The 11,589-nt window shown below is 38.4% G+C and overlaps 1 protein-coding gene across 2 annotated transcripts; it reads left to right on the top strand.

Annotated features, from left to right (window-relative positions):
- The first annotated feature begins 1,729 nt into the window (after positions 1–1,729).
- On the top strand, positions 1,730–11,490 carry lipca (lipase, hepatic a). 2 transcript variants are annotated; one of them, XM_038701258.1, is made up of 9 exons: positions 1,730–2,035; positions 4,132–4,310; positions 4,602–4,781; positions 4,968–5,085; positions 5,178–5,411; positions 6,835–7,077; positions 9,344–9,458; positions 9,842–10,060; positions 10,939–11,490. In XM_038701258.1, exons 1-9 carry the CDS (start codon positions 1,954–1,956, stop codon positions 11,072–11,074), a joined length of 1,506 nt encoding a protein of 501 aa, XP_038557186.1. In that variant the 5' UTR covers positions 1,730–1,953; the 3' UTR covers positions 11,075–11,490. The 2 variants fall into 2 exon arrangements, with proteins under 2 accessions (XP_038557186.1, XP_038557185.1); XM_038701257.1 differs by having other exon boundaries at positions 4,129–4,310.
- The last annotated feature ends 99 nt before the right edge of the window (positions 11,491–11,589 follow it).

Here is an 11,589-nt window from a genome sequence, read left to right as displayed (position 1 = left end):
ATAGATGTACAAGGGCGCCACACACACACAAACAGGCTGTTATTGATCAAATGTAGGAATTTATTCTACAAATTAAATCTTTGTCATTAATACTAGTCCAGTGCACTCAGTCACAAAGTAAAACGTAAAAGTAGCAAGTAAAGCAGAAATACATCAAAATTTAAAAGACAACAACTGGAAAAGCTTTCATGGAGAATAGATGAAGAGTGTGTTTTTGCAGTTCAGTAGTTTCAGAGCTCTTCCCCAGAGGCTCTCTTTGACTTGAATAATAACAGCGTTACATAACAATGGACCACACTAGCTACTGTACACGAGCCTTTTGCTCATATCAAAGAGGAATTTCTACGCTTACAGCAGCAGTGATCCATTCTCATTCTTAACCTGATTTACATTAGGCCTAATGTATTTTTGTCTGAACTGTTTGTTCAGCATGCCCAGACACAGAAGCAAACACACACACACACACGCACATATATACACACGATACTTGGAAAAGCAAAGGTTCATCATGTTTGCCTGCAACTGTTCACCTGCAGATGTGACACACAGACAAACTGTGACTTTAGCTTTGCTGCTGGACTGAACTGAGGTTTTAAAGATTATGTTTACAGTTTGAAATGTTATTCTGTTCATACTTAATGTAGCAAACAGAAGAGGACACTCACACAGGACCACGAAATCTACGTGTCTGTGAATTTATGTGTTTGTGAATACTGATCTCATTTGGGACTTTCCAGATCCAATAATGAAAATACAGCAAATCATCAATGCCAGTTCAGGTATTACTGTAACTCATTTCACAGCCTCTATGATGAGCCACTGGATAGTTAATATTATTAATACCAGCTATATTATTAGAACACACGAGCATCCCTTTGTATAGAACCATCTGAGTTGATTTAATTGGTTATTTTTCAATTGTAATTTGATTAAATCACACCACATGGACACCACATGCACACATGTAAGCAGTGTATTCAATTAGAAAGACATATTAATTTAAAAAATAATGTTAATTACTGTTTAATTAAGAGTTAAAAAAAAAAGAAAAAAAGTGCAGATGTGCCAGTGTGTACCAGAGTGTAAGTACCAGACTTATATCAGTATGTGAGGGTCTCCATGACCATTGTGTAACCATTAACTTTGATTGTGTACTGTGCTTAAACATGACATTTACCTCAGACAAACTGACACTTGAAAACAGTCCAATGAAATGGTAATAGCAGACTGTAACATTGAATTCCCTGGTTTAAAACACCACAGACATTTCTAACAGAAATGAGGATTGGGCTTATTTTATCAATTATCTCCTGAAACAGCATGCTGAAATATCTGATTTATCATGAAAATAAATGGTTTTGTTACATCATTTCAAATAAAAAAAGATAATCTCTGAATACAATCTGGTTTCAGGCTGAGTGCACTGGAAACACAAAGTGCTACTTTTCAACTGTTCAAACATGTATTGCGGCAATGTGAGAAAAATCTTGCTTTAGTCATTCATGTTTTGTCCACACACTAAAGTTTGGCTTGAAACAGGTAGTTCCTGCAATTTCTCGCACTTGTAGAGGATCTGATTTGAGGTCATTTCCACCTCTCATTCACTATCAGCACGTTGTACCAGATCCCCTCCCCATTCATACCTCTGCTCTTTCACAATGTGTTCGATCGACATGGGCCAGCCCCCAGCCAATCAGGACAGGACCAAATCCCCCTAACCCGTAAACCATTACTCCTGGTGTCCCTCTTTCGCTGGACAATACGTCAAATGTGTTCCCCACCGTGATTTCAACCCTCAGGACAGAAATGAGGCTTCTTTAAAAGAGCTTCTATAGCTGCAGACAAAAGGATCTCGCCTTCAAACTCCACATTACCTGCATTTCCCCCACTAAAACATTTAAGCCTGTTCTCTGTGTCGGTTCAAAGGAATTACCAAAGTATCTGTCAGACACTATGTCAGTGGTCAAAATCTTATGCTGTTTGCTGTTAACGTTTCAGCTCAATGAGGGGAAGAAAGTCAAAGGAAACAGAGCAGGTGAGTGAAATGTTTAAACAATCCCAGAAAAGTGCGATACAAGACAATTTGTTGCACAGGTTTAACTACATTTATTATTAGATAGATGAATGACAAACCAATCCAGAACACGACTGACTCGTTAACAGTTTGGGTGTATTAACATATGGTCTTGGAATTAATGTAAAACACTTGATGTCATCATAATTCAAATGTGAAGTCCCCCTAAATGTAATTGTACACTCATATATTCGATGCAACAACTTATGTCATCAATATCAAGCTCTTGGTGAAAGTTTTCAAACAGGGGGCACCAAACCGCAGCTTAAAATTGGGCCTTAACCTCTCTAACTTTTTCCTCCCAAATTTACTCAGAAGTTTATTTAAATTTACTATGAAAATATCACTTAACTAAATGATGCTGAGTAAAGTATTTACAATGAGACAATGTTTTATGTTTCAATGTTTTACAGTTTAACCGTTAACTCAAACAAAAATCCCCGAGGTGCATTGTGCATATTTTTTCATACATTGTTCCTAAAGGTATCTTTTAGTTCTCGTGTCCTCTAGAATTTAAAACAACCGGTTTGAACAAAGCTCAGCTGCACAACGCGTGTTTGTAAAGATGATGCAGAGTTCAAGAGTTTAACCAAGCCACAGTGCACAGCAGCACCACATTGCTTTGGGGTGCAAACTTTCCTTTGTTCTGTTATATCTCATGTAATTGTTTATTTGAAGACTGTTGATTCAAAACGCTCTACGTATCAAACAGCTTCATCACATTTTTGGTCTAAAATCTATTTAACAACACCAGAGCTATGTTCGACTTGAGACAATATCTGATGATTTCTTTACGGCTTGCTCATGTTTAATTGTAAAACACTTATTTTGTTTTGTTTATACACCTGAAAGCAAAACTTTTTGGGGTCAGACAAAAGTCCATTCATAAATCTGCAGTCTCAAAAAAACTAATTCTTTTGAACAGCTAAAATGGAAATGGCCATTCAAATGGTGAATTGTTACACCACTATACATTGCATTGACTGTTGCTGACACAATTGCTGTTAAATATGTGCACAGGAAAGAAAATATTGCTGGACATTAGCTAATTTATTTAATGTTTCTTAAACATGTTTTTCTTGTTCCTAGATCTATCTAAATTGTGTTTTTTTGTGTGTTTGTTTATAATAGCTGTGAAAAAATCATATAAATAACTGAGTTGTCTCTGTATTTTTGAGCGGTTTATTATTGCAGAAATCATATTAAACTAATTATAGTCTAAGATTTGTAAAGTACACTCTTATGCTCTGTTACTAATGAATCGGGCTGTTTTTAATTGCTCTCCATGTTCATGTCGATAAACAGTCATAACAGTAAAGAGACACACCAAGGAAAATGTGGGATTTAATGAGCAGAGGGGTGGATGACGGATGTATAATTACATTTATTACTTGCACTGTGGAAATGTTTTCATCGTGGGCTTATATCAGCAACCAGAGCTCATCGGATAGCAACTGTATCAGTTGAGAGTTTTGAGGCGCCTGGGTTTCTGGCATTATTATCATTAAAACTTTAGAATAATGTATATGCCGGACATTAATCACTGACAAACCATCAAGGTCAATCAAACCATCATCAATGATAGATTTCTTTGGAGAAGGATCTATAAAGTTTGTGAGTGAGATTTCTGAGGTTTCTGGGCTGTGGTTTCAAACATGTTAAGGGAGGAGGAGTTTATATAAGAAATTACGAGAAGAGTCTGGCAGAGATTCACATGATGGGACTTCTTGTAAAGGGTTATCTGTGTGCATCTGCCAAAGAGGTCTGCATGACCTGGAACCACAGTAAAGTGGTTCTGAAAGGGCGTTAATCAGCCCACAGTCCAAATGGGCCTCAACAGGCAGTGAATTCTCCCTATTTACTATCAAATAATTGTATCAAAACATGAATTAAAACTTTTCTTCTGCTCTTGAGGGGACAAATAAAGTGAATTTCGATGCATTAATTGTAATTATTTACTTTAAAGTAAATATATCCAGTAGTCCAGCATGTACTGATGTGCAGAGTAAGCATGAAGAACAAACAGATAACTCATCTGTTGTTTGATTTCTGAGGAGTGAACACAGAGCAGAGGGCAGTCCTGAAGGTGAAAGAGCGGTATGTCAGCAGTTCAGCCTTCAGGCTGTTTATAGAAGGTGAGGACAACTGTACACTGGACCCTCTGCAGCTGCACTCTCTCACCTCCTGTGGTTTCAACAGCAGTAATCCCCTCATCATCATCACTCACGGGTGGTCGGTAAGGTCAACTTTTCTTCCACTTCACTGCCTTGAACCACTACATACAAAACATGGAACTCGGACCAATATGGAGGAATTGCTGCTGGTGTCCTTTTCAGATGTCAACATTGCACATCAGTAATGTTCAAATCCCAGAGATAAACTGACATAACAAGACATGCCGAGACTCATTTAAATCTCAGATCAATTATGTCAGTATCATAACTTTCTTTCACATCACTGGGCCCAGTTTACATTCATTTCCTGCCATTTCAAGCACATTTATAACATCAGTCTTGTTTTCCCTCAGGTGGATGGTATGATGGAGAGCTGGGTGCTCAGATTAGCCACAATCCTGAAGACAAATCTAATAGACGTCAATGTGGTTATTACCAACTGGTTGTCCCTGGCTCACCAGCACTACCCCAGAGCAGCACACAGCACTCGCACAGTTGGAAAAGACATAGCTCACCTGCTGCAGTCACTTCAGGTCGGGGGAAATTATTCTACTGTAGGCCATTTTATATATATATATATATACAGCCAATATTTTGTATGTATTGAAGAACTTAGTACATTTTATACAGAAAATGTCGCTTAAAACACCATGCACCATGTACCAGATGTAAGTTGTCAAAGGTCTTCTCAAAGTATGTACCTGTCATAAACCCAACAGGTAAACTACCAGTACCCAGTTAAAAAGGTCCATCTAATTGGCTATAGCCTTGGCGCTCACATCTGTGGATTTGCTGGGAGCTATCTGGAAGGCTCGGAGAAGATTGGAAGAATTACTGGTGAGTTTTTCTACAGGGATAGGGTAACAATTGGGCTTCTACATTTAGTGGCAGAAAGAAATATAATTTACATTTATTTTGTATCTGTCCAGGTCTCGATCCAGCGGGGCCCCTGTTTGAAGGCATGTCTCCCACAGACAGACTGTCTCCTGATGATGCTGAATTTGTGGATGCCATCCATACCTTCACCCATGAACGTTTGGGCCTCAGTGTGGGCATCAAGCAAGCTGTGGCACATTATGACTTTTATCCCAACGGAGGAGACTTCCAACCAGGATGTGACCTGCAAAGCATTTATGAGCACATAGCCCAGTATGGGCTCCTCGGTATGATAAAGAGCACACTGCAACAGCTTAGAAAATTATGACAAAGCGTCATTCTGTGAGTCTCACTGCGAAGTCTTCAAATCTGCTCTTGGTTCAACATCTTTGCTTCGCAACATTCTCAGTTCATATTATAACCGGTATGTCAACCTGTCTGTCCGACTGCACTCCTCCATGTTTTCAAACATTTTGCGCTGAAAGAGGCTCCACACAGTAACAGAAATGGTCAGAAGCAGCAGAAAGGCCTTACACACCTCACTGAAGTTTCTCAGCAATGTAGCAAATGTAGAAATGACCCCTGGAGGATCCACTTTGAGGATTTAGCATTCAGTCAGACCCAGCATGCACCTGTTCGTCACACAACAACTTGAGAGTGTTATATTTGTGTCATTTAGCGTGCTCGCCGGGTGGTGCATTATATCAGTGAAGCTGGGGTAATGTATTTCAGAAGCAATTTTCTTTTTGTTAGGCTATATTTGTTGAAATTTTCTTTACATCCCAATGGCAATCAGTAAATCAAATGCTCTAGGAAAAATTAAAAAATCTGGTACCTGCGGAGGTTTCTACATCTTTTTTTAAAAACAAATAGTCCTTTACATATTACAATAGAATTACAGTTACTTCACAGGTATACCAAAATTAACTTTGTGTTTTAAGGTCTGGACGATTCTTTATGAAACTGAAAGGAGTTCTTGCTTAGAAGTCAGTCTTATCCCTGACTGAACAGACATACCATTCAGGTTTCTGGTACCCCTGTATGCTATTTACAAGCCTGGATCCGAGGAGAAAACTCCAGCAACTCCAATCAGAGCAGTGTGTTGAGCTGCTTAACCGCTTACTGGTTTGCCTCTTCCTCTGCCCATATCATAACATTTTTTTTCTTAATTGGTCTTGCCACCTCAAAACACTGGTTTAGAAGGAATATCTTGGCCAACAATTCATCTTTTTGCTTGTTGACAGTTTTTCGTTCTGTGTTGAGGCAGATGAATTTAATTCCCTCCGGTCCAACACAAGTGGCTCAGGGTTTTATGGTGCTTCTCAATCCAAAACACACCCGTGTGATATGACAGTGAGAGCCACATTAAAGCATCTGTCATCCTCAGGAGATAATTAGCAACATGTGCCTTCATCCGCTCTGTCCATTCCTCTGAGCTGAGCTGCCTCCAGGCTACAAGAGTCTTCTCAGAGAAGAGGCCCTCAGAGCATAGCATGTATCAGACATAATGAGACGCTTTTAGGAGAAGAGAAAGACAGACTGATAGACGTCGGGCTTTGGTGATAATGAAATCAATCCACATATAATGGTCAGACACTATGATTAAGGTACTCCACAGCCTCTCGATCCACAGGAGATTAGGTTGTATGGAAATTATCTGTTGAAAAAAGTCGTTTTAAATGTCCACCATGTCTCTGTTTCCTCCCATAGGTTTTGAGCAGACAGTTAAATGTGCTCATGAGCGGTCCGTCCATCTATTCATTGACTCTGTGCTGAATAAAGACAAGCAGAGCATGGCCTACAGGTGCAGTGACAAAAACGCTTTTGACAAAGGCATCTGTCTGGACTGTCGGAAGAACCGCTGCAACACACTGGGCTACGATATCAAGAGGGTTCGCAGTGGCACCAGCAAGAGGCTCTACCTGAAAACACGCTCTCGGATGCCTTACAAACGTACGTGGCTGTCCTCATCATTTCAACCAGCCTTAAGATATATCTCTAGACATTTTATACTCACTTTACTGACCAGTGCTACATGTCTTCAACGGCATATTTAATATTTAATGAAGTCTGGTGATTATGTATTTTCCACTAACTAAGTGTCAGCTGTGTAGCTAAAGCCAGATACAGCTTATTTCTGAACATGGGTCCTGAAAGTGTATCTTTTTGGGCCTCAAGATAAAGGTTCATAGCTTCTAGTCCAACCTCATAAAAAAGATAAACTTCCAGTGGAATTACATATGTCACTCACTAAGTTTATCTTGGAGTCAAATTATTTTATTTTTGATAAGAAATACTACTTGCAATCTGAAGGTACAAGAATGGGTTCACCATTTGCTCCTAATTATGCTAATTTGTTCATGGGCTTGTGGGAAGAGAGACATATTTTTAATAATAACCCCTTTGCAAACAACATCTTGGTCTTTAAAAGATATATTGATGACATTCTCATGGGGTTTAAAGGTTCTGAGGATGAACTTAGGGGATTTAGTGAATACATCAATAATACTTATCCAACTCTGCATTTCACAATGGTACACAGTCCTAAAAAAGTTCAATTTCTGGATCTTTCGATCACAGTTAATGAAAACAGACAAATGGAGACATCTATCAATTGAAAAGAAACCGACAGAAATACTATTTTACACGCTACTAGTTGCCATCATAACCATGTGATTAGATTACGAAGAATATGTATTGAAGAACAGGATTATCATGTAAAGCGTAAAGAAATGTCTGGATGGTTTAGAGAACGGGGATATGATCAAGAACTTATTGACCAGGCTGTGGAAGAAATCAATAGAAAAGATAGGAAAGAATTATTGGAGCCTTCCCCTTTACCTGTTGAAAACAGAACAATATTTGTGTAGGAATATTGTACCATTTTTCAGTTTCTAGACCTCGTTTTTGCTTCAGGAGAAGCAGAAATGTCAGAGATTTTGTTGTCAGTTCCATGTGAGAACCCACACAAACTAATTGGCTTTCATTACAACTTTATGGGAACTATAGATGTGGCAAATGTGCACATTGTTCAAACACATTTGACACAAAAACATTTAATCGCCCACATTCAGGAAAGAAATATAACATAAAAGACTTCATTAATTGTCTGTCTACCCATGTTGTCAAGATTTTTTGAAATGTCGATGTGGATTAATGTATGTGGGCCAAACTAAACGGAATCTTAAATTGAGAGTGGCAGAGCATAAGGGAACATGGATTATGCCATTGCTAGACAATATAAAGAGAAAAACCATGCTTTGGCTACTTCCCTTAAATTTATTGTCATTGAAAGATTGATTCCTAATCCAAGAGGGGGTAACTTGATTCACCAACTTTTAAGAAGGGAAGCTTTTTGGATTCATGAATTGAACACAATTGAGCCTCACAGACACTAGATTTTCGCTCATTCCTATGATAATGATTATTATATATCTTTCTCTGAGGTGTGTTTAACCTTCAGGGAAAGTTGAGATACTGAGTGTCTTGTTCTCCCCTTTAGGTGTATATGACAGAGGTTGGAACTTATGAGTTCCTGTAATGTTGTAATTCTTGTGACTTATGTATGTTTAATATATATATTTCTTGATGTTTTTTTTTTTAAATCTGTTTGGCTACTAATCACATTCTTGCTGTTTGTATTATAATATTTTGTATAAGATGTTGATTTTATAAATGTATATACACAAGTCATCAAAAAAATTAAATGTACTGGTCACGTGACCTACACAGGGTCTACTTAGCACACCTGTGAGTGTTTTTGTAATTTAACTGTGTGAGCGTGAAGAAGCAATGGGCGAAAAGCGTTGCGCACAATAAAGGTAGTGTAGTAAAGTCATATCAGCGTGCGGTAGCTTGTTTTTGACTTTTCATAGCCTCATCTTGCCATCTACCAGCACCTGATTGTTGTTGCTGTGCTCGGGGAATTTCTAGTTTTATTTCCCATTTAAATATTTTTAAAGAATATAGTACCTGTATTAAAATTGTGCGTGTTAGTAGGTTAGACCCTATCTGTATATGATACGATGTGACACAGTGACCTCTGTCATAGTTTGAGCTGGATGTCTTGCTCTCAGTAACGATCAAAGCTGAATGGGATTAAAATTCTCCCATTTTACAGTGATTGAATGCAAAGACATGCAGAACACAAACTCTGCGTTGGATGGCTTTACTATCTTCATCTCTTCTTCTTCTTCTTCTTCTGTTTCCTTCTCTGCAGTCTATCATTACCAGTTCAGGATCCAGTTTGTCAACCAGATGGAGAGGATCGAGCCCACTCTCACCATTTCACTCTCTGGAACAAAGGAGGAGAGTGCCGAGCTCTCCATCACCATGTGAGTACTGCGCCACCTCCCATCAGGCTTACATTACATGACATCTATGCTCAGTGTACTCAGTCTTTGACACATGCAATATGCAGCTGGGCTCTCAGCGCTACAAAGAAAGAAGGCAAGTTAAGGAGAGCAGCTGACACACATGGAAACCACTGGAGCTGCTGCATGAAAGAGAACTATAAATGGGGATGATGGAATAAATTATTTACTAAAGACACTATTCCCTGACAACTGTGTTTTCCTTTATGTTGTGTGTATCAAAAGTCCTTAGCCTTAGAGGAAATCTCATGTGCTCTCTGCTTCATCTTCACTTTGTAATAAAGCGTGTTCACTTCTGTAATAGTCTAATTCTGTTCTGTTTTTGTGTCTGTCTTTTTAAACAGCACTGAAACGATTTTGGGTAATAAGACCTTCACCTTCTTGATCACCCTGGACAGAGATTTAGGGGATTTAATGTTGCTCACAATGCGCTGGGAGGGATCGGCTCTATGGAACAACATGTGGAACCGGGTGCAGACCATCATTCCTTGGGGCGGCCAGAAGAGAAAACCACTCCTAACTTTGGGCAAGATCAGCGTCAAAGCAGGCGAGACGCAGGAGAGGTACAGCCCTGCGTTACAAGGCAGCAGTGGTCGAGAAACTATTCAAACATTTCAAAGTAGCAATATCTCAAGGCAAAAATACTCCATTACAAGTAAATGTTCATTACATCACTCACTGCATTCATAATTGCACGGGGTCGGAAGTATTCTCAACAAAATAAGTCTAAAAAATAAAAGTACCCTTACTGCACAATGGTCCCATTTCACATTTTTCCTATCTTATATACAGTTCACTAGTGGATCATTACTACTGTTACATTGAGAGACAAAATTTAAATGCCCCAGTTGTCAAAAGTGGAGGTAATTTTAACTAATACTGTTTGTTAGTAGTTAAATTTATCAGTGTTTTTTGAGAATACTACAAACACCAAATGTAAGCAACACGACAACCATCTTTATCCACAGATGTAGTGGAGTGAAAATGACTGTATTACTACTATGACGTAGTGTAGCAGTACCATAAAATGGAAATAGTCAAGTAAATTACAAGTACAAGCCTACCTCAAACCTGTTCTTAAGAAGCCTACAGTAGATTAGATATATATTTACAATATATATAATATATTGACCCTGCCTATAATTTCTATATAAATAAATCATACTAATTATTGTAAGTATGTGTGTGTCAGTATGTATACAGAGAAAGGAATTCAATAGAGAATACATTTACTTGTTTTCAGATACCGTAACATCTTGCAGTGTCCCACTCTTGACAGCATCGACACCGTCGCAGACTTTTAATGCCACCTAGTGGATTGTTTTCCACACACAGTTTGAATCATTTCTCATCAGTGCTTGGCCGCTCTCTGCTACACTTCACCGTTCACACACTTCCTGTTTAACCACACCACGTCAACAACATTGTTTCTGTTTTCTAGGACATCTTTTTGTGCCACAACAAATGATGGACAGCAGATTGAAATGTTGCAGGCTAAAGTGTTTGTGCGCTGTAAAGAAGACACACCAAAACAGCACAGAAGGAAGCCAGCGAAGCTGAGGCTAGAAAACAACTAGTAACTATTGTGAACTGTGTTTACAATTTACAGAGACATGTTCAAGTTTGATTATGTGATCAGATGATTAATAAGCTAAGTACTGCATGTGATCTTCTCACCAGAACTTCACAATGTAGTATTAATAACCAGCCCAGACTTTCATTTCTGTCCACAAGCAAATGTTTCAGATATAAACAGTTGAGTGTTTGCCAATTCAAATGTTAACTGAATTCAGAAGTTCAATGACCTTTTGATGACGTTAATTAAGAGGGTGTACTTTTTTTCTTGAATATCCAATGTAAAATGATCAATCTCATAATAACACCTCTTAACACCTACCTTCTTCCTGTAAATCATATTATACAAATGTACGTTAATCAAACTCCTACCAGAGCATTAAAAAGTCTATTTTGTTTGTTTTTTTTAGCCTTTGAACATGCACTGGTCATGTATTAACTGATTATTCGCCAGAATGTATAGGATACTATAGAAAAGCTGACACTGGTAAATTAGTAGTGTAAAAACATAGTATAG

The sequence above is a fragment of the Micropterus salmoides genome, unplaced genomic scaffold (genome assembly GCF_014851395.1).
Source record: "Micropterus salmoides isolate LMB-PRFRI ecotype aquatic unplaced genomic scaffold, ASM1485139v1 Ms_hic_scaffold_6, whole genome shotgun sequence".
NCBI classification, from domain to species: domain Eukaryota; kingdom Metazoa; phylum Chordata; class Actinopteri; order Centrarchiformes; family Centrarchidae; genus Micropterus; species Micropterus salmoides.
Note: the sequence above shows the minus strand (reverse complement) of the source record. Positions and strands in the feature narration are given on the sequence as shown.